The sequence below is a fragment of the Pieris napi genome, chromosome 3, assembly GCF_905475465.1.
Source record: "Pieris napi chromosome 3, ilPieNapi1.2, whole genome shotgun sequence".
Taxonomy (NCBI): Eukaryota; Metazoa; Arthropoda; class Insecta; order Lepidoptera; family Pieridae; genus Pieris; species Pieris napi.
Genome location: NC_062236.1, coordinates 4,986,429 through 5,009,043, shown reverse-complemented (window position 1 = coordinate 5,009,043; position 22,615 = coordinate 4,986,429). Strand labels below are relative to the sequence as shown.

Below are 22,615 nucleotides of genomic sequence, written 5' to 3'. Positions count from 1 at the left end.
TAATTAGTTGTTAATGAATTTTTTAAAGTGATAACTTTTGAACAATATGTTGAATACCCTAATCTGAAACCATTCCAATAATAACTGTACAATAGGATCAATTTATGGACTACAATAGTAAATGTCCTTTAGATTTCGATTTCAACAGCTTTCCTGGATAACCATATTCTGTACATGTCTGGTAATACCATGCCCGACCTAATAAATTAAACTTGGTGGAATATGTCACTACTCGTCGAAAATATATTTAAGACATCGAGTGTGTTCTTGAACTGTATTAATGTTAACGAAAACTGTGCCGCTTCGTGGGGCTGTTTAGTAATAACCATATTCCGGTAGATGTTTGGTAATACCATGGTAATAACTTTTGCACACATGCTATTAAGACTTAATACCAGTTCTTATTATCCAATTCAAACAATATCAAATACAGATGATAAAATAATAATAGTAAATTTCCCTAATTACTCGGACCACCGAAATAAACTACATAAAAAGGTAAATACTTACTATTATCATTTACCTCTAGCGGTTTACATAGCTTTCATAAGAATGTTAGTAAAATTTACTATCCCACGTATGGCTGCAATATAACCACCGATCTTTTCCATTGGTGTTGTTCCTGAAATTATATTTTTAAGTTACAATTTAGGAATTTCATCCATAAGAACGCGCTCCTTTTTAATTTCATCTTTTATTAACTCTAACTAACATCTAACTCTCTTTGTGCTAAGCCTAATTATTTCTCTAATTTTACGGAAATAAATATTATTGCTGGTTTAGAAAAGCATCTCCCGTTAATTTTATAAATACTTAACTTCCACGAGGCGTAGTGCTTTCAGCAAAGACCGGCTGTTCCAATTAGCTTTCTGAATTAAGTATTCACAAAAAGCAATGACAACCGGTATTTAACATATAGAATGTCGATTCACACTTTACTGTATGACACATACGCGTCACCAAAACGAAAAATCATGTAACAAAATAAAATTAATAATGAATGCCATTTAGCATATTAAACTTGAAATTATACACTTCGCTAAACAATTAAAATTTCTCACTTCTACGTTATTGGATTAAAAAAACTACTAACTTAATATTATTTTCACCTTACTACATAGATTATCAAATTTTGCACAGTCAGGTGATATTATTAATATGTTTAAATAAGAAAAATATTCTGTAACCGTACCAAAAGTACCTAATAGAAATCAGACTTCGCTAAGTTTGACAAGAACAATGTTTCTGGATACGAGTATGTACTTGGCTTGGTTGCAACTTAGTTTAGCCCTGACAACAGTATCTGAGGTAACGTCTTAGCGGTAGGTACGTTTTGTTTCTGAATATCACCAGTTACCCACCAAAAAGTGTATAGATGAAAACATGTTTTACGATAGAAGAAACGTGTTATTTGTTCTAAACTCTTGGAATAATCACAAATAAGAAAAATATGAATCAAATCAAAATCACTTATGAATTCTGATTTTCATATTTACTGCCAGTTTTCAAATCAAGGGCGTAGAACCATTTACTCATTATTCTTTTTCTGTGAAATGAGGTGTGAGGAATCTAAAAAAAATTTATTGACGTCACTAGTTGGACCTTCCTGTATAAATAGGATCACTAGATACCTCATTGGAATATCACTAAAGTTTACATCTGTGTAACAATATTTTATTACAAAGTAAATCACTAAATGAAACTTACCATTTCAATTATTTTCAAAGAACTATAACTAAATAATTATGCCACTTTACCTGATATTGCTGTCGTATAATTATTTGTCAATAATTATACGACAGCAATATCAGGTAAACGATAATACGATTAACGTAATGATAAAGTACATTCAAGATACAATTACCTGAATCTTGTGAAAACGAAATATTTTACGTGTTTTTGTCCATCTTAGCAAAACAAACTTGGAAATTATTAAAATTTCTTAAAACTGTAGGTATGTATAACTTAAATATGATAAAATGTGACAGTAGATATAAAATGAAAGAAAGTAATTAAGCCTTGATTTTAGTATATCTACCATTATTTTGACAAAGTAGTTTTATTAAAAGATTGTCATACAAATATTCAACAAAGCTACGAAGTTGAATACTTCATCCTTTACTTATACAATTTTATTTTACACTATAAATCTCAACGCAGAATTATATTGCATACGGAATAATTAAAAAAAATATAGAATTAGGAATAAGTATAATTGAAACCAATAGCATAAATTAAATTAAAATAGATTGCTACACTTGTCCCCGTAGAATCTACTGCAATCGTTGGCACATACGAGCTGGCCACTCGGCCTTCCGGCGGGATAGGGGGTCCAACCAAAGTTATTTCCACTGTAAACAAAACAATTACAAAGAGGTGTATTTAATTTATGCTAAGTGAGAAAATCAGATTGTAAAAGCTACCTTATATTAGTGACAAAATTAATTTGCTATTTTTAGAAATTATTGATTAACGAAAATAAATGTAGACCAGAGACAAAAAATTAAATAAAACCTCTTCAGCCGATATAAACGTAAATTTAAGACATTAAAAATCTCGTTATTCAGCAATCGCAAAAGACTGCAACGTCAATTTAACAGAATACCATAGTTGCCATATTAACGCGGTCAAGTTAACTTCTGCAAAATTTTGTTGGATGCAAAGATCCAGATCTTCTTGTTTTTTATCTGTCTTATGAAATGCCGCGTAAGTCAAAAAGAAGTCAAAAATATTAACTTGTAAATAATGTCGATTTCACACACATGTTAATTACACTCCCGAAAATTATTTGAACGCGCGAGTATATTCTAGTTATTTAAAATATAATACAAAATCTGTACTGTCTACGCTTTAAATATACAGCATAAGATCGTAGTTATAAATGTAATACAAAAATTAGCTCCGTGGCATAGTGTTTAATGCACATGACATATAAACCGGAGTTGTTGGGTCATTATGAACTCATAACTCAAGATAATGCATTTGTTAACGTAAAATTGTAAAAACCGTTAGATTGTAATCTATCGGTTATCGGTATTCGGTAGATTGTACTACACTAACTTAGTTATCATTCAAACTTCTTTGGTCAATTACAGATTAATTTTACTTCCCAACAATTTCATATAACTACCGAATAATAATACGTTAATTTGTAAGCAGTTCGTTGAGGTTCACAATCTTTCGCAAGTTTACAATCTCGCGAGATAGATTACAATCTAACGGTTTTTACAATTTTACGGTGACATATTCATTGGTTTTGGCGAGTACAACACAATTAAATAAAGCTTTATTAACGGATTCAATCGCGAATAATTAACTACCTTAGTTACTCAGCAGTCAGTTCAGTCACCACTTTATCGCCAACCGTTCTATATTCGGGGCGTCCAAATAGGTTAAATTCGTGTTTATATCATATAATTTAGTTTTTAGTAATTTTAGTTTTTATCGTATCATTTAAATCAGTTAAAAGGGTTTAAACATTTTTATGGCTACTTACGTCGGTCCATAGTTGCATACAACGGTGTAAGAAACCCATCCATTTCTATATGCTTTAGAGACCCCACAGCCTAAATAAATTGAGTCGGACCATGCCACCTGAAATAAAAATAAAATTTAGTGCATTTTAGTGCATAAATAAAAATAAAATAAATTATGCACTAACATACAATTCAATCTCGTACGCGATGTGGTTAATTCTTATTATTACTAACCGACTTAAAAAGTTGAGATTATGAGTTTGATCTGTAGGTATTGAAATTGAATAAAAAAATCAAAATTTCGTATTAGTGTATATACTTTGTATTGTTTGTTCACTTTTATGAAACTTAGTCATATTGATAATTTTAACTTTATCTAACAGGAACAAGTTTCATTAAAGATTTATGTATTTCGAGGGTGCCATGTATAGGTAAATATTGGAGACAGTTATTGGGTATAATTTTTCATATTAATTATCACTATAGCACCAAAACCATTCCAAAAGGAAGAAATGATTATCCAATCTTCACTCACCTGTGTGTAATGACCAATCTTCTTAGCAAAAGGCAGAAATTGCCAAGATTGCACAGGTCCATAGTTGAAGTCTTTGTGTTCACTGAACCAGGAATCCACTGCACTTCTCGGTTCAAATTTGTATGACTGATCCGTGGATTCTGGCCAGAATATATTTTCACCGGTAGTAAAGCGATATGAACCTAGAACATTAAATTATATGGTGAGAAATTGTCGTTGATTCAATAAGGTTTAAATCAACAGTCTTTATTTAAATGTGTTACTTAATACATAACGAAAAAAACATATTTTAGATATATTGCTTTGGTATAGACGTAATATCTTCGATATTTCATTTTAAAATCCTGATAAAATCTCTGTGGGCAACAAATACTGCATATTTATCTATCTCTCTTCATACGCATGTCTAAGGAATTTATACAAATATAATATGTTCATATAAACATAATATGTTAGGAATAACGAAACTTATATTATAAGTTAGTAAGCTAAACAAAACTTATATATTGCGTAAGACAAAGCCTTGACCGTATCTTAGATCCAAAAATCGCCTTCTTTCCAGGCTAACGTTAATAAAGAAAAGTTATCAAGGAAACAGATACAGTAGTCCAATGTATTAATATATTAGGTATTTAGATACATTAGTCTGTGAAACTAAATGCATTGCTCTAACATTTCATGCACATTACATCAGTATATTTCTTAATGCAATTTAAAAGAACATCTTGGGAACTATCCCAAAATTAAAAACGGGAAAAACACGCTAATTAAAGCGGCGCATTTGGCTTTATTGCAATTGACTATTATGTATTAGGTACATGAAAAACTACCGTTTAATTATTTTATTTTAGGTCTTTTGCCTTCAGATTTATGTATATGCTTCGTGATCATTTGTTTTTTCTAATTAAAAAATAGGTAACCAGCCTTCTGTGCCAGACATACACCGTCGACTTTTTTGGGTCTAAGGCATGCCTGTTTCCTATCGATTGTTTCTTTCACCGGGGTTTGAACCTACGATGTCAGGCATGAAAGTCACATGTTAAAACCGCTATGCCTACACACAGTTATTATATTATCCAAAAGCTATGTTCCACATAAAATAACTCACCGACAGTTTTATCCGGGTTATGGGTATATTGATTATTGGAGGCCCATTCAGCTGCTTTTGCTGCCAACTCCTCGTCCCAAATCTAGAAAAAATATTGACTGTTACATATTTATTTTCACTGTTATTATGATTACGTTTACTTAAGATAAAACTTACAATATACTTCATTTCCGATGCCGCCGGTTGATTAGGTATTTCACCCTTCGCCAATTTCAACCTCCAATAATTATGTCTATCCACGAATTCGCGAATATGTCTACATGACAGCTCAGCTAAAACAGAACAAGTGTTTAGAATTCAAAATTTGAATATCACCCAAAAAACATCATTTTAGTACATTCCATATGGACAGTACTATTTTTTTATTCAAAGTTTGATACTAACACTTCGACGCTGCGTAGGAAAACAAACTTAAGAAAAGCAAAAACCGATACATTTTTAACGACTAATGTTCTGCCGCTAATGCAACAGGACTGAGGTTTGTTGACTGAGGTCTCACTTAACATTACTTATATATATAGTTTCTAAACGCTGATAGTAATGTAGGTACAACGAGGAACAATCGAAACCGCTTACGTAAAAGTGACTAAAACTGTTTTTGGGAAAATGTAATTTATTTAAGGTAACGTATTTACAATAATTTTTCCTTCTTTTTCAATTGTATTATTTTACGTATTTAGTGAAAATCGTACCTACCAAAATCGGGTTGGTAATTCTTGAATTAATCTGGGTCATACAGGCAGATAGATACGAGTGAGGAACTTCATTTTATTTAATGTAAAGATAACCTTTATGATATACTTTCTTAGAGTAAATTACTGTAGTAAGTAACAACATTGAAACTTTCCTTTTTGCACGGGGCCCGTTGAAAATAATCTACCTTCATATCAGACGAGGATAAATAATGCCAATACATTGTGTTTTACGCGAGTGCCACACATCTAAACAAACCATAATCACCGGTTAGATATCACAGCAAAACAATTATGAGCATTATAAAGATGCCAAATACTTAGAGCGACATGTGCGAGAAATGAATCTTGGCTAATTTTTAATGACAAATAGTTCAGTCTTACGAATATACTAGTTATATTTCAAAGTGTGTCTATCAAAAGTGTGAAACGTATTTGTAACCGACTTGAAGAAGAATGCTATCAGTTCGACGAGAATATTTTAGATACTACCTCAATTAAAAAACCCCCTTTTTGAAACCGAATAAAATAAATTTACTAATCACTCAAGTACTTTTTTTTGGACACCCCTGATATCTTGACCAGAGTAAACATTTCTGTTCCTAAAAAGCTGCAACGATTTGCAAAGCCTCCTTTCAGAATTAAGTTTGCAAAATCAAATCTGGGTCAGAATGCTCCATTAAATATATCTTTAAGGAGTTATAATTTAATTCATAGCGTTGAAATTGATGGTATCGGATCGCAATGGGGGGGTCGTGAATTCCCCCAAATAGATATGTTTTCAAACTCCCCATCAATTTTCAAAAAGTTAGCAGCTCAGCTGATTACTCATCAAGATTTTATCGGGGTTATTCAATTAATTCAATTAATTTTGTAATTTTGGTTTATCTTAACTTAATTTTTTCTGCTTTTATTGTACTTATAAAAATTTAGAATGTGGTATGCGCCTATAATTGGGGTAGCACTTTGGCTTGTGTTAGTGTTTGTGTTACATTACTTGTATTAGTGACTACTTTGTTGGTGCATAAAATAAATAAATACTCATCAAATTCCTGGACATGGGAAATTAAATTAAATTTATTATCCTTAGGTGGAGCGTTGTGAATCATAACATGCTGACGACCTCTGGCACTGTACTCTTTGTAAAATTATTATGCTAGCAGATCAGAACACTGAGATATGTCATTTGTTTACATTATTCAAAGAATATGACGGTGTTAGGTGTACTTTAAATTACATTCAGTACAGTTGTAAAATGGTTGAAAAGGCTGCAAATTTGGTAAATAATTATCTAAAAGATCACAGTCACTCAGATAGAATTTAAATGAATTTATATACTTTTAAACTTAAAATTTGCACAAAGATTGGCTAATGTGTAAATGTGAAGAACTTTACGCAGTAAATATTGAAACAATTATAAAAGTACATTGTTATATGTTTAAAAAGATTTTGTAAAATAAAAAATTATAAATTTATGGAAGAAGCGTCCACAAAATCATGGAAGAGAAAAATAAATATATTGAAAAACATTTAATATTAAGTTGTGATGATGTATGTAAAAGTGTAAATCGATAAATATTCAATCATTTCATTAAATTATAAAAAATGCATTAATTTTATTGCAACTTAATATATAAATATACTTATTAACAAATAAATACTTTGTTAATAAGAATATACAATAAGAATTTTGTTTTTAATTATTGTATTTCAATAAAAATGTTACCCATGTACCCTCCTTGTTTTATTTCTCTGCATGAAATTATTCCTTAAAATTCTGTACTTGCGTACCATTTTAAATTCTCGCGCCATACGATAGTACTATGAAGTTGTTGTTCTTCTTATCGACGTATCGCGAGTCGCGACGTAAACATTACGAATATTTTTTTCCTATCAATTTTTTTGAGAGAAGGTCAAACAGTGAAAACAGTGTTTACTAAACTTTATCAAGCCATATTGTGGGAATCAACTAAATTTTTGGACAGCAGACACAAAGGTGGCATCTAAACGTAAGCTATTTTAACAATTGGTGCTGTGTATAATTTAATTCGAACAAAAAAGGTTTTACTGTAATAAGAATTGCGCAGCGTCCACGTTCGATAGGCTATTCAAAAAAAGAAATTATTTTTTTACAAGAAGATATTATAAAGTAAAATAAAAACAAATAATCGTTGTGATTTTTAATGATCAAAAAATATTTTGTTCAAAATTTAAAAATTAATGTAAACAGTTTCTGAACGTACTTAGGCCCTTTCTCCACTGCTCCAGTCCGGCAAACGTTAATTACCGATCCGCTTTAGAAACTCACAAGTGTCCTTACGTACTTCTCCACTACTCCGGCATCCGGTTTTTAACGATCCGATAATTTGCTAGATCGGAACGCAGTGTTTTATCGATCCAAGTATCCAAGAGGTTATAAATGATTATTCACAGGTTTATTTATAGTTTCTTTAATTTGAAAGAATCTGGATAACCTGGACCAAATCAAATTATATTGCTATTTATTTATATTTTTATACCATAGTATTAGTGAACTATTTATTAAGTAGATTATCATATTTTAAGATAAAAAAGCGTAATAAATTTGCCAGGGAAATAAAATATTCAGAATTTAGAATGTTTTATTAATAAATATACAGTATATGGGTTTTAGTTAATATACGTGTTGCATGATCAATATACAAGTATCTAGGTAGATTTGTTGTTTTCATATATCTACAACTATTACTTGTTACAAGAACATTAGTTACTTGTTACAACAGTATAAATTACTAAAGGACTCAGTAAAAATACTATTTTTTTCCTGGACTAGTTATGACGTATAGTATAAATAAAATAGACTTTTAAAAAATTCTTTAATAATTATAAACAATAATGATTTACAGTTAATTGACATAAAACACAGTTACAGATAACATTACAATATTGAAAACTAAACTTACATTTTAATACAGTATAAAAACGTATATTATAATATTTATAATTAATTTTAATAAGTTGATTTTATCACAGAAATTATTAGCAAGTAGCTTTTTAATGTAAAATATTTAGTTTTACAACACTGGAAAAAAATTTTGGCACTCATGAATACTAATGTTTCCAGTTACTATTCTTCTAGATAATAGTACATTCTTTTACTTGGACCTACTTCCATATAGCTAAAAGTTGTTGGCGATAAAATGCAGGACTCATTGTGAATTGTAAAGCCAAGGAATTTTACTTTTCCTCATCGATTATTGTCGGATAAAGTGGAGAAGCGCAATCCGGCCTTCCGATATTTTTCTCATGACTGATTCCCGGACCGGAATAGTGGAGAAAGGGCCTTAGTGTACCAAATTTTTTCGTATGATAACCAAGTCTGAAAAAAAGGGCGGGAAGTGTTGAAATAGGTGGGCTCCTTTTTTTGGCTAAACTTTTGAAAATTTAATATTACAGGATCAGTTAAGTTGTAAAGTAATATATATATAAGTATATTAGTAGTTATTGTTGATTATTTATATTTTTAGTTTGTTTTCTTCGCCTGGTAAGTAATTTAATTGGATTATATGTAGATAGGACTTTTCTCTTGGCGTCCATGTTGGAGCCCGAAGACCCTGGAGGGACATCCCTTCGTTGTCTCATGTAGTCACAATCGATGCGTCGGGAACGGAAACGGAAGGTTGCATTATAGATACAGACTGTTCGGAAAGCACGAAATCCGTTAAAAGAAAGAGAATTTCAGTTAAAAACCAAATAATTGCCAAATTTCCCCTAATAATTTAAAAGACAATGTTATTCCTAAAGTGCTTGAGTCTGATGATAAAGGCACTGAAATCCAACATAACGAGACTGCTCACTCTTATAATATTTCAAGTACCCTCGCGCTGCTAGGTCGCCTTATGTTGTGCATGTCCAAATTTTTTTACAAACGGATCAAACCGGATCTATTCACCCAGTACAATTTGGATTTTTCATTAAAAAAAGTATTGTAGACGGAAGCATCAAAAAAATTGGAAGGAACATGTTGTCCCTATAATTTGAAACATTTCAGGATGCCAACACATTTTTAACCACGAAACCAGTCTCTGGTGATTTAATGGAATTGCCGGAGTATAGTAAAAAAGTGACCTAATTTTTTTATTGAATAATTACAAACCATTTGTCGTCTCTCTTCAAGAGTCCGGGATTCAATTTTAGAATTCCAGGACATAGACATAGAGAAGACAGAACAGATGGGTATGGTGGAGTTGCATTAATTCTTAGAGGAGGTGTGCCCTTTGTTCACATAGCCATCAATAATCACAGTGATAAATTTTCCATTATTGCTGCTAGTGTAAATAATATAATATTTGCATTGTAAATATGTATATACCTCACGATGGGTGTCACCGTAACGTCAAATAGCGGTGCTGTCATTTGCATGACGGCCGTCATAGCGGTGATAAATTCGATTAATTTAACGATTTATTTTCAGATGAGTAAACAGAAAGAGTTTAAGTTTCATGTGATTGAGTTATTGGAACCACCATACAAGGATCCTGAAAAATATGTTTGCGTTCCGAATTCTTGGATAAGGTTACGTGAAACATCAGATGGTCCAACTCTTGTTAAATTTCCCGTTGAAGTACTATCAGAAGTAAAAAAACGTGTTAAGAAACAAGAATTCTCAGAAAACTGGACAGATTTTTTGGCTAACATAAAATACAGTACAAGTAAGTAAGTTGTAACGATTATCGTTTTACGTGTTCACTGTAAGGCCTCTTTTTTGGGTAGCGAGCAGATAGTATCTGATAAAATTTTGCAAACAGTTTAACCTCCGCTAAGTTTGCAAAAAACTATTTGCTGCGATTGACTTTAAGTCTCTATTCTAATTCTGAACTGGTGATACTTCTCTGTCAATAATACCAGTCTAAAATAGTAGGAGAGCTGGCACCAATTTTTGGGCAGGTATTTGAGGCAAGCTGAAAACTTGTCACATACCTCTCCTATTATATTCCAACACGGAATTGCAGACCTGGCTGGTGAGTAGCGGGGCTAAATCAACCCCTACATTTTTTTAAATATTATTTTTTTTTCTCCAAAAATATATTTGAGGCAATACGCAATTTATATATGTTGCAGTGTAATACTTAATAAATACGAAAAAAAATAAGCCAGACAATTTAATCGGGGCTTTAACATTACCAGACGCGTGCAAAAATTTTTTGCAAAAAATTATAAAAAATGTTTTTGAGGCAGCTTGAAATTTTAATGGAGTGTTATTTATAACTATAAAATAAGATTCCCAAAAAGACAGATCATTTCGGTAGGGCTTTCTACCTGCCAGGCGATCAAACAAATAATGGATGGGTACGGGCCTGTACTACTATAGACAAGCTGTAGTGTGAGAGAGAGAGCGCATATCGACAGCTGTCTTCGTTCTGGCTTGCCGCGTTACTATTGGCTCTAGTGAGGCCACGTGACTTACAATAACCCATGAGGTTTTTAGTCAGAATTTCGGAGTCGTTATTTTCAGTCGTATTATTCTACTAATGGTATTACACGTTTTAAAACTCAAATAATTAGAAAATGTCTAGTGAAAAGTTAGTTTGTGTTATTTGTAAAAAAAATGATGCTAAAGTGATTGCTTTTGTGGAGAAAACTCTCAAAAAAAGTCAGGAGATGTTAAAGATCCGTAAACATCATGGGTTAAAATATAATGATATTGTTTTGCCAGTGATTCCTAACCTTTCAGATGGTTATCACACAAGTTGTTATAAGAATTTTATAGCTTTGATGAAAAAATATATTGAAAATAATACTGTGATTGAATCCAATGTTTATACTCTTACAAAAGGTATTGTATTAATTTAATTATTTTTCAAGCATTACATACTGATAAATAAAATTAAGCATTTACAGCACTAAGTTTATCAGTTTTCTTACTGACATAATAAAATGTTCAGTATATTTTTATCATTATTCTATCTTTTACCTGTATAGTTCAATACAATAACTCTGACATACTGACATAATAACAATAACTACCTGCTCGTATTCTAAGGGTCACTCAAAAACTGTTGGAAGTTATTTTAAAATAGAATTTTTCAACTTACTTATATTTCATATATAACTAAAGGTACTTCTTCCTTAAGTAAAAATAAATTTCTTGTGATAGGCATAAAATTAATAAATTTTAATAGTTTATTTTTTCCCAATGAATAAAGAACATTTTTATTTCGTTTTTTTGGCCTAATGAACATCTCATTTAATTACTATCATAAATCTAATGATTTTTAGTATTAACAAAAATTTAAATAATATTTTTAAATTTTTTTTTATTACAGACAATTTATTATCCGACAATTCATACACAGCAGAACCATCTACAACACTCCAGCCATCTACATCTACAGTTGAACCAGCAACATCAGAACCCCAGCCATCGACATCTCTACTTCAGCCATGTACATCCATACCAGAAGCTTATGTTAGTGATAATAATGAAGACAACGTCACTGATAAATCAAATACACTTGTAGATATCAATTTTGATAATAATTCCGAGCTCAATAAAAAAAATTGTATTTTTTGTGACAAAAACTCTAAGAAATATCAAGTACAACGACAACCGCTTTCTGAATTGGATAAAGATGGCTTAATTAAATCCTTAGAAAAGTATAAAACATTTATCCAAGAGACAGAAACCTTACGAAAAATACGAAATTCGAAAACGGTATATAATCATCGCATATATCAAATATTTAAACAATTCATTACGTTTAAATTCGCATTAAAATTGGCAAAATAACTAATTTTTTAAGATAAAAAAGAAATCACAAAAATATGTCCCTTTAACGTCCATATTACATACAATCACTTTTATGCTAAATGTATTTAGTACAAATTCAGAAAATTTTATATTTTTTACTCCGAAATTCTAACTAGAAACCTCTTGGGTTATTGTAAGTCACGTGGCCTCGCTAGAGCCAATAGTAACGCGGCAAGCAAGAACGAAGACAGCTGTCGATATGCGCTCTCTCTCACACTACAGCTTGTCTATAGTAGTACAGGCCCGTACCCATCCATTATTTGTTTGATCGCCTGGCAGGTAGAAAGCCCTACCGAAATGATCTGTCTTTTTGGGAATCTTATTTTATAGTTATAAATAACACTCCATTAAAATTTCAAGCTGCCTCAAAAACATTTTTATAATTTTTTGCAAAAAATTTTTGCACGCGTCTGGTAATGTTAAAGCCCGATTAAATTGTCTGGCTTATTTTTTTTCGTATTTATTAAGTATTACACTGCAACATTATATAAATTGCGTATTGCCTCAAATATATTTTTGGGGAAAAAAAATTAACATTTTTAAAAATGTAGGGGTTGATTTAGCCCCGCTACTCACCAGCCAGGTCTGCAATTCCGTGTTGGAATATAATAGGAGAGGTATGTGACAAGTTTTCAGCTTGCCTCAAATACCTGCCCAAAAATTGGTGCCAGCTCTCGGACCAAAAGGGTAATTCGACGTGGCTTGGGTACTTGAAATTATTAATCAACTTCCCGCTAAGAAAATTAAAAATTTTGAAAATCGAGAATTGATTTTACCCCCGTTTTTCGAAAATCGAGTTTTGATCGAACTTTAAAATTTTTTTGCTATATTTCGACTGGACTTGACGAGCTTAGTCAGAAAAAACATATTGTTCAAAAAACATATTGTTGATATATGCATGCATGTATATTTACATAATATATAGTTTTATTTTTAGAAGATTTTATAGTTTTTTTTTTGTACAATCCTGGTACTTATTTTTTTATTAATTCTGAAATTTACTTCCATTTCGGCTGCCAAATTGTCTTTTCTTTTTATAGAGTCCTATAAAGACGCAAGAAACTACATCAAGATACTGAATAAAATATGCGATCAAGAGCAGAGCAGCACGAAAATAGTCGAAGGTATATAGTATTCTGTTGACATTTAAAAGGATTTCTTTCGATTGGGTCGCTAATAATTAAAAATTGCATTCCAGATGTACCATCAACATCGTACAAGAAAGAACTCGAATCACAATCGAGCTCAAAAACAAACAAAGTCCGTACAACTTCAACTCTAAACAGTGATGCAGAACCAGTGAGTAAAGAAATACCAAAGCAACTTGACTTGACTAATGCCGAAGGAAGAATAGGCCGAAAGGAAAGCAAAGTTGGAACTGCCGATGCTTCCCCCCAAGCCAGAAGATATTTAACAAGACAGTCACTCAGAATATCTTTATCAGGCAATAAAACCGTTAGTTTGCCAGATCAAGCCACAAAAGAGAGTCTTCCGAAAACTAGCCAATGTGTTGAAGAAAGCGATAAAACTAACAACAACCAAGAAAATAAACCATCACAAAATAACCTTATGAAGAAATGGACAATTATATTGGCTCTACGATCAGTCTTTGGTGATAATTTCAAAGAAACATTGGAAGAACTTCATAGTAAGTATGAAAAAAACCAATTAATGTTAGAGAAAATGCAATTTGCGTTTGCGGAAAATTGTAAGATCATAAAACAGTTTATTGAGCTAACGAATGAAGTCTGTGCTGGTCCTGATATTGGTGAGCTAGAGCCTGCAGTCAAAGAATTAGAAAATATTATGATGAAAGTAAATATAAATGAAAATAATTCAGATAAAGCAACCGGATCAAAAGTACAAAATGATGCTCGAAAAAAGGAAGAGAAAAAACACAATAGTGACGGTACAGAAGTTAAAAATAATAATCCACTAAATAAGATCCGTGGCCTAGCGCGCAAGTTTACTTTACCACCTGAGTACGATCCGAATGACTCAAGATGGACCCTAAAGCATCGGGAAAAGAAAAGTGGTGTCGATGAACTCCTACCACATTCACGGGTGTACATAGACGCCATTCAACTAAGCAACATTAAAATAACGTCGAAAGACAGCAAAATCCTTGCGCGATCGTTGTTACTGGAAATTTTTACCGAGAACGCATTAAGTATATGTTCTGTATTTGGAAAAAAACCCAATGCATTTGACTTGGAGGGAACAAGGGTAAGGCCCGGTCTAGATGAACATGCAAGAACAGTTTTATTGGATTATGTTAAAAAACATGCGGCTGAACAAAATTGGGTTGAATTTGATTCGCAGCTGATTTTAAACACTATTCGTAACAAAATGCAAGAAATGAGAGGCAAACATCAAAAAATTATTGAAAAATAATTAGGCTGTAAGGAAATATTGCTGGCGTGATCATTTAATTAATGAGCTTATTGACGTATTAGTAGAATCTGGTGGTCTCGAATTTTCTCGAAATCGATTTTTTTTCTTCGACATTTAAAAAGTATGATCTTTTAAGACTACTATTAAATTTTTGCCATGATATTAAAGATATTTCAAGTTCTACAGATCAGTGCAAAAGCAGATACAAAAGTAAATAATACTTACTTCAAACTTAAAGCTCATTTATTTCGAAACGACTTTTTTCTACACGTCACATGACAGAATTGAAACTCATCAATTTTACAGGCTCTAGGCCACCGGATCTCTTTATTATTATTATCAAGTTTATATCATTAAATACATTAGATTAATAGTTTTGTAAAATATTTGTTACTATACTACACAATGCGTACACACTCTATTTTCTTATTATTGTTATGAAAATATACGTATAATGATACTTACAATGAGTTTCATTTTTCGTCTTTACTTTCCCATCTACCAATGAAAATTGCAGTTCAACCAGATCGTGGATAAAAAGTTCCCTTTCTCTAGACGAAATAGCACGGTGCGTAATGCTGGGCAGAGGTACCTTTTACCCACGATCTGGCCGCACTGGGGAATAGGATATATACAGACCAAATAATTACCAACTATACTATATATTAATTAAAATTATCAATAATTATACTATTGATAATTTTCTGTCAAAAAATTGTAGAAACTTTTTCAATTATGTCTAATTTTAAGGTCCACTATGTAAAAGTTGAGTAGAGGGCAAAAAGTCCCATATTCTCGTAATAGTTAAACAGACTGATAGTGAACGAACATGAGTAAGCTGAGGCCAATACTGACATCTGCAAAACATAATTGATTACGTGATATGCTCTATTTATATCATTAGACATTCGTAAACTCGTCTTACAAAAATTTCGCATATACAAGGACCAGTTTTACTATGAATGTATTGAAGTATTTTTAGAAACGTACGGAACAATTGTGACCTTACTTAGTACTCAAAAAGTTACTATCGTAATGAAAATATAGTATCTAAAACTAATGGTTTTATGTAATCACATAAAATAAATCCTCAAAAATTATCAACCTTGAAAGCTACGATTTTACTCTGCGATTGTGAACATCTCTGAGAACCACAATTCAAGACATAGTTTTGTATTTTATCGTTCTGGCTTATAATTAACTAAATAACACTATGACTAAAATCGAAGTAAGCGAAAGTTGACATGATTTTGAATAAAAGGCATTATTATAATGATGCCAATAATAATGGTCCATATGAGTTTAAATTTAGAACAAAGGCAAAAAAATACATTCGAAATTGTTACCACTTCTACAAAGGGATAATGACTATGCTGATCTATCAAATTTTATTATCTATATACATTTTTCTTAACATCATGTGAATATCTCTTGTAGAAAAATGGCAATAATTTTTTCGTGTACAGTAATAAAAAATATACATGATGCGCATCATTTGAAAGTAGTAACTATCAATGGGAAATTCTTAATGAATAATAGCTATACCTGTCAACTCGAAAACAATAATCGGTGTTTTTAATCGGTGAAAAGTGTAGTGCTTAGTTCCACTATAGTTTCGTGAACCTCACAGGGTGACATCATTAGCATACATTATCGACTAAAGGTCAGCTTATCAAAAGAAATAACAGACAATTATATCAATGCTAGGATCGTTCCGATAGTGTTCAGACGTTTATTGAGTGAAAATGATCATGATTTTTGTATTGGGCCGAGTAAATATTTACAAATAGGTTCGTACATAGATTTTTTATATAAAAATAAGTAATCCGTACGTTTTAAATTTAAAAGCTTTTTCACATTATTTTTACAATATCCATTTGATATATTTTGATACAGTTAATTAAAGACACCTTCAAATTTTCGTTTCAGAATCAGCCAATAATCAAAAAAATGTATTATTTTGGATGTTGTAGTAACAGACTTGCAAGGGAATCAAATTAAATATGGCACCACTGCTAAGATCATCATTATCATCGAAAAGGAAAGAACCATAGTTTAAATGGGTTTGGCCTATAAGAAAAAAATCGATGAACAAAATGTCCCGATAAAAAAGGTCCATATGTCTACTCGTTAAGTGTGATATTACATTACCTCAGAAAAACATCGCAGATTTGTTTCTTCTGTGTATAATTATATAACAAAATAAAAGTTATTGTAACAATTATAGGCTTATTTAGAAATTGAAAAGAAAATTAAACTCACGCTCATAATATGTAACGTCCCTAAATTTTAAAGAACAATAATATAGTTATTTATTTACGATTTAATCTTTAGTCAATAGTAGTGTTCTCTAATTCTATTTTATAATATCAGGGTACTATTAATATATAAGAATAGATTTTAAGTGCATACCGGAGAGGAGATAAGACTGAACTCAATGTAATAAGATATGAATGTATAACTTGCAAAAAAATGCAGAATAAACTGCCATGGTATTTACATATATGTTTTTAGCGTACGTAAATTGAATATTAATGACTTTCATAATTTCTTACGCATTGAATTATAATAAGTTTTCAATTATGTATAAGACATGTGTAGAGTTAATTAGTTGTTAATGATTTTTTTAAAGTAATAACTTTTGAACAATATGTTGAATACCCTAATCTGAAACCATTCCAACAATAACTGTACAATAGGATCAATTTATGGACTACAATAGCTGTTAACGTCCAATAGATTTCGATTTCAACAGCTTTCCTGGATAACCATATTCTGTACATGTCTGGTACCTAATACCATGCCCGACCTAAAAAATTAAAACTTAGTGGAATGTGTCACTAATCGTCGAAAATATGTTTAATACATCGAGTGTGTTCTTGAACTGTATTAATGTTTACGAAAACTGTGCCGCTTCGTGGGGCGGTTTGGTAATAACCATATTCCGGTAGACGTTTGGTAATACCATGGTAATAACTTTTGCACACATGCTTTTAAGCCTAAATACCAGTCCTTATCATCCAATTCAAACAATATCAAATACAGATGATAAAATAATAATAGTAAATTTCCCTAATTACTCGGACCACCGAAACAAACTACATAAAAAGTTAAATACTTACTATTATCATTTACCTGTAGCGGTTTACATAACTTTCATAAGAATGTTAGTAAAATTTACTATCCCACTATCCCACGCATGGCTACAATATAACCACCGTCAAAATCTTTTCCATTGGTGTTGTTACTGAAATTATATTTTTAAGTTAAAATTTAGGAATTTCATCCATAAAAACGCGCTCTTTTTTAATTTCATCTTTTATCAACTCTAACTAACATCTAACTCTCTATTATTGCTGGTTTAGAAAAGCATCTCCCGTTAATTTTCTAAATAGTTAACTTCCACGAGGCGTAGTGTTTTCAGCAAAGACCAGCTGTTCCAATTAGCTTTCTGAATACTTAACAACAAGCAATGACAACCGGTATTTAACATATAGAATGTCGATTCACACTTTACTGTATGACACATACGCGTCACCAAAACGGAAAATCATGTAACAAAATAAAATTAATAATGAATGCCATTTAGCATATTAAACTTGAAATTATTCACTTCGCTAAACAATTAAAATTTCTCACTTCTACTTTATTGGATTAAAAAAACTACTAACTTAATATTATTTTCACCTTACGGTTCTACTACATAGATTATCAAATTTTGCACAGTAAGGTGATATTATTAATATGTTTAAATAAGAAAAATATTCTGTAATCGTACCAAAAGTACCTAATAGAAATCAGACTTCGCCAAGTTTGACAAGAACAATGTTTCTGGATACGAGTATGTACTTAGCTTGGTCGCGACAACAGTATCTGAGGTAACGTCTTAGCGGTAGGTACGTTTTGTTTCTGAATATCACCAGTTACCCACCAAAAAGTGTATAGATGAAAACATGTTTTACGATAGAAGAAACGTGTTATTTGTTCTAAAATCTTGGAATAATCACAAATAAGAAAAATATGAATCAAATCAAAATCACTTATGAATTCTGATTTTCATATTTACTGCCAGTTTTCAAATCAAGGGCGTAGAACCATTTACTCATTATTCTTTTTCTGTGAAATGAGGTGTGAGGAATCTAAACAAAAATTATTGACGTCACTAGTTGGACCACCCTGTATAAATAGGATCACTAGATACCTCATTGGAATATCACTAAAGTCACGTCTGTGTATCAATATTTTATTACAAAGTAAATCACAAAATTAAACTTACCATTTCAATTATTGTCAAAGAACTATAACTAAATAATTATGCCACTTTACCTGATATTGCTGTCGTATAATTATTGACATAACGATAATACGATTAACGTAATGATAAAGTACATTCAAGATACAATTACCTGAATCTTGTGAAAACGAAATATTTTACGTGTTTTTGTCCATCTTAGCAAAACAAACTTGGAAATTATTAAAATTTCTTAAAACTGTAGGTATGTATAACTTAAATATGATAAAATGTGACGTTAGATATAAAATGAAAGAAAGTAATTAAGCCTCTTGATTTTAGTATATCTACCAATAGTTTGACAAAGTAGTTTTGTTAAAAGATTGTCATACAAATATTCAACAAAGGTACGAAGTTGAATACTTCATGTTTTACTTATACAATTTTATTTTACACTATAAATCTTAACGCAGAATTATATCGCATACGGAATAATTAAAAAAATATAGAATTAGGAATAAATATAATTGAAAACAATAGCATACATTAAATTAAAATAGATTGCTACACTTGTACCCGTAGAATCTACTGCAATCGTTGGCACATACGAGCTGGCCACTCGGCCTTCCGGCGGGATAGGGGGTCCAACCCATGTTATTTCCACTGTAAACAAAACAATTACAAAGAGGTGTATTTAATTTATGCTAAGTGAGAAAATCAGATTGTAAAAGCTACCTTATATTAGTGACAAAACTAATTTGCTATTTTTAGAAATTTTTGATTAACGAATATAAATGTAGACTAAACCAGAGACAAAAAATTAAATAAAACCTCTTCACCCGATATAAGTAAACGTAAATTTAAGACATTAAAAAAACTCGTTATTCAGCGATCGCAAAAGACTGCAACGTCAATTTAACAGAATACCATAGTTGCCATATTAACGCGGTCAAGTAAACTTCTGCAAAATTTTGTTGGATGCAAAGATCCAGATCTTCTTGTTTTTTATCTGTCTTATGAAATGCCGCGTAAGTCAAAGAGAAGTCAAAAATATTAACTTGTAAATAATGTCGATTTCACACACATGTTAATTACACTCCCAAAAATTATTTGAACGCGCGAGTATATTCTAGTTATTTAAAAAATAATATAAAATCTGTACTGTCTACGCTTTAAATATACAGCATATAAATATAAGACCGTAGTTATAAATGTAATGCAAAAATTAGCTCCGTGGATAAGTGTTTAATGCACATGACATATCAACCGGAGTTGTTGGGTCATTATGAACTCATAACTCAACATAATGTATTCATTGGTTTTGGCGAGTACAACACAATTAAATAAAGCTTTATTAACGGATTCAATCGCGAATTAACTATCTTAGTTACTCAGCTGTCAGTTCAGTCACCACTTTATCGCCAAACGCTATATTCGGGGCGTCGAATTAGGTTAAATTCGTGTTTATATCATATCATTTAGTTTTTAGTATTTTTAGTTTTTATCGTATCATTTAAATCAGTTTAAAAGGGTTTAAACATTTTTTTGGCTACTTACGTCGGTCCATAGTTGCATACAACGGTGTAAGAAACCCATCCATTTCTATATGCTTTAGAGACCCCACAGCCTAAATAAATTGAGTCGGACCATGCCACCTGAAATAAAAATAAAATTTAGTGCATTTTAGTGCATAAATAAAAATAAAATAAATTATGCACTAACATACAATTCAATCTCGTACGCGATGTGGTTATTACTAACCGACTTAAAAAGTTGAGATTATGAGTTTGATCTGTAGGTATTGAAATTGAATAAAAAATTCAAAATTTCGTATTAGTGTATATACTTTGTTTTGTTTGTTCACTTTTATGAAACTTAGTCATATTGATAATTTTAACTTTAACAGGAACATGTTTCATTAAAAGAAGAGCTTTACGTATTTCGAGGGTGTATGTATAGGTAAATATTAGAGACAGTTATTGGGGATAATTTTTCATATTAATTATCACCAGTTCGGCTTCATTAAACCATTCCAAAAGGAAGAAATGATTATCCAATCTTCAATCACCTGTGTGTAATGACCAATCTTCTTAGCAAAAGGGTGAAATTGCCAAGATTGCAAAGGTCCATAGTTGAAGTCTTTGTGTTCACTGAACCAGGAATCCACTGCACTTCTCGGTTCAAATTTGTATGACTGATCCGTGGTTTCTGGCGAGAATATATTTTCACCGGTAGTAAAGCGATATGAACCTAGAACATTAAATTATACCTATGGTGAGAAATTGTCGAAGGTTTAAATCAACAGTCTTTATTTAAATGTGTTACTTAATACATAATAAAAAAAACATATTTTAGATATATTGCTTTGGTATAGAAAAAAAATAATAATCCTATTAAAATCTCTGTGGGCAACAAATACTGCATATTTATCTATCTCTCTTCATACGCATATCTAAGGAATTTATACAAACATATAAGTTTCGTTATTCCTAAACAAAACTTATATGTTACGTAAGACAAAGTCTTGACTGTATCTTAGATCCAAAAATCGCCTTCTTTCCAGGCTAACGTTTATAAAGAAAAGTTATCAAGGAAACAGATACAGTAGTCCAATGTATTAATATATTAGGTATTTAAATACATTAGTCTGTGAAATTAAATGCATTGCTCTAACATTACATCAGTATATATCTTAATACAATTTAAAAGAACATCTTGGGAACTATCCCAAAATTTAAAACGGGAAAAATACGCTTATTAAAGCGGCGCATTTGGCTTGATTGCAATTTACTATTATGTATTAAGTACATGAAAAACTACCGTCTAATTATTTTATTTTAGGTCTTTTGCCTTCAGATTTATGTATATGCTTCGTGATCATTTGTTTTTTATAATTAAAAAATAGGTAACCAGCCTTCTGTGCCAGACATACACCGTTGACTTTTTTGGGTCTAAGGCATGCCTGTTTCCTATCGATGTTTTCTTTCACCGGGGTTTGAACCTACGATGTCAGGCATGAAAGTCACATGTTGAAACCACTATGCCTACACACAGTTATTATATTATCCAAAAGCTATGTAGGCCTTCCACATAAAATAACTCACCGACAGTTCTATCCGGGTTATGGGTATATTGATTATTGGAGGCCCATTCAGCTGCTTTTGCTGCCAACTCCTCGTCCCAAATCTAGAAAAAATATTGACTGTTACATATTTATTTTCACTGTTATTATGATTACATTTACTTAAGATAAAACTTACAATATACTTCATTTCCGATGCCGCCGGTTGATTAGGTATTTCACCCTTCGCCAATTTCAACCTCCAATAATTATGTCTATCCACGAATTCGCGAATATGTCTACATGACAGCTCAGCTAAAACAGAACA

The 22,615-nt window shown here is 31.3% G+C and overlaps 4 protein-coding genes and 1 long non-coding RNA gene across 11 annotated transcripts in view; 3 read left to right on the top strand and 2 right to left on the bottom strand.

Moving 5' to 3' along the window:
- Positions 1 to 15,459, top strand: part of LOC125063275 — a 22,738-nt gene extending 7,279 nt beyond the window's left edge. Inside the window, exons 1-4 of one of the 3 annotated variants that reach the window (XM_047669637.1) lie at positions 7,689 to 7,820; positions 10,265 to 10,502; positions 13,642 to 13,725; positions 13,800 to 15,459. In XM_047669637.1, coding sequence (XP_047525593.1) covers positions 10,265 to 10,502; positions 13,642 to 13,725; positions 13,800 to 14,995 — 1,518 coding nt within the window. In that variant the 5' untranslated portion in view covers positions 7,689 to 7,820 and the 3' untranslated portion in view covers positions 14,996 to 15,459. Of the gene's footprint in view, positions 1 to 7,688; positions 7,821 to 10,264; positions 10,503 to 13,641; positions 13,726 to 13,799 lie in introns of those variants that run through there. The other 2 variants (XM_047669639.1, XM_047669640.1) reach the window with 2 other exon arrangements.
- Positions 2,195 to 15,644, bottom strand: LOC125063284 (venom allergen 5-like). Of its 2 annotated transcripts, none has more exons than XM_047669654.1 (6): positions 15,461 to 15,644; positions 5,276 to 5,391; positions 5,120 to 5,201; positions 4,012 to 4,193; positions 3,497 to 3,594; positions 2,195 to 2,351 (listed from the first exon to the last, which is right to left on the bottom strand). In XM_047669654.1, exons 2-6 carry the CDS (start codon positions 5,285 to 5,287, stop codon positions 2,240 to 2,242), a joined length of 486 nt encoding a protein of 161 aa, XP_047525610.1. In that variant the 5' UTR covers positions 5,288 to 5,391; positions 15,461 to 15,644; the 3' UTR covers positions 2,195 to 2,239. The 2 variants fall into 2 exon arrangements, with proteins under 2 accessions (XP_047525610.1, XP_047525611.1); XM_047669655.1 differs by lacking the exon at positions 15,461 to 15,644 and adding an exon at positions 8,055 to 8,107.
- The window catches only part of LOC125063276, a 22,636-nt gene continuing 7,678 nt past the window's right edge, over positions 7,658 to 22,615 (top strand). The window contains exon 1 of one of the 2 annotated variants that reach the window (XM_047669642.1): positions 7,658 to 7,723. The gene's annotated coding sequence lies outside the window, so the exon portion shown is untranslated. Of the gene's footprint in view, positions 7,729 to 22,615 lie in introns of both variants that reach the window. The other variant, XM_047669643.1, reaches the window with a different exon arrangement.
- Positions 15,693 to 22,615, top strand: part of LOC125063285 — a 16,908-nt gene continuing 9,985 nt past the window's right edge. The window contains exon 1 of the long non-coding RNA XR_007119491.1: positions 15,693 to 16,785. This is a non-coding gene — a long non-coding RNA (uncharacterized LOC125063285). The remainder of the gene's footprint in view (positions 16,786 to 22,615) is intronic.
- The window catches only part of LOC125063280 (venom allergen 5-like), a 12,406-nt gene continuing 9,015 nt past the window's right edge, over positions 19,225 to 22,615 (bottom strand). For all 3 annotated transcript variants that reach the window (XM_047669651.1, XM_047669650.1, XM_047669649.1), the window contains exons 2-6: positions 22,487 to 22,602; positions 22,331 to 22,412; positions 21,295 to 21,476; positions 20,784 to 20,881; positions 19,225 to 19,889 (exon numbers count right to left, since the gene is read on the bottom strand). In XM_047669651.1, coding sequence (XP_047525607.1) covers positions 19,778 to 19,889; positions 20,784 to 20,881; positions 21,295 to 21,476; positions 22,331 to 22,412; positions 22,487 to 22,498 — 486 coding nt within the window. In that variant the 5' untranslated portion in view covers positions 22,499 to 22,602 and the 3' untranslated portion in view covers positions 19,225 to 19,777. The remainder of the gene's footprint in view (positions 19,890 to 20,783; positions 20,882 to 21,294; positions 21,477 to 22,330; positions 22,413 to 22,486; positions 22,603 to 22,615) is intronic.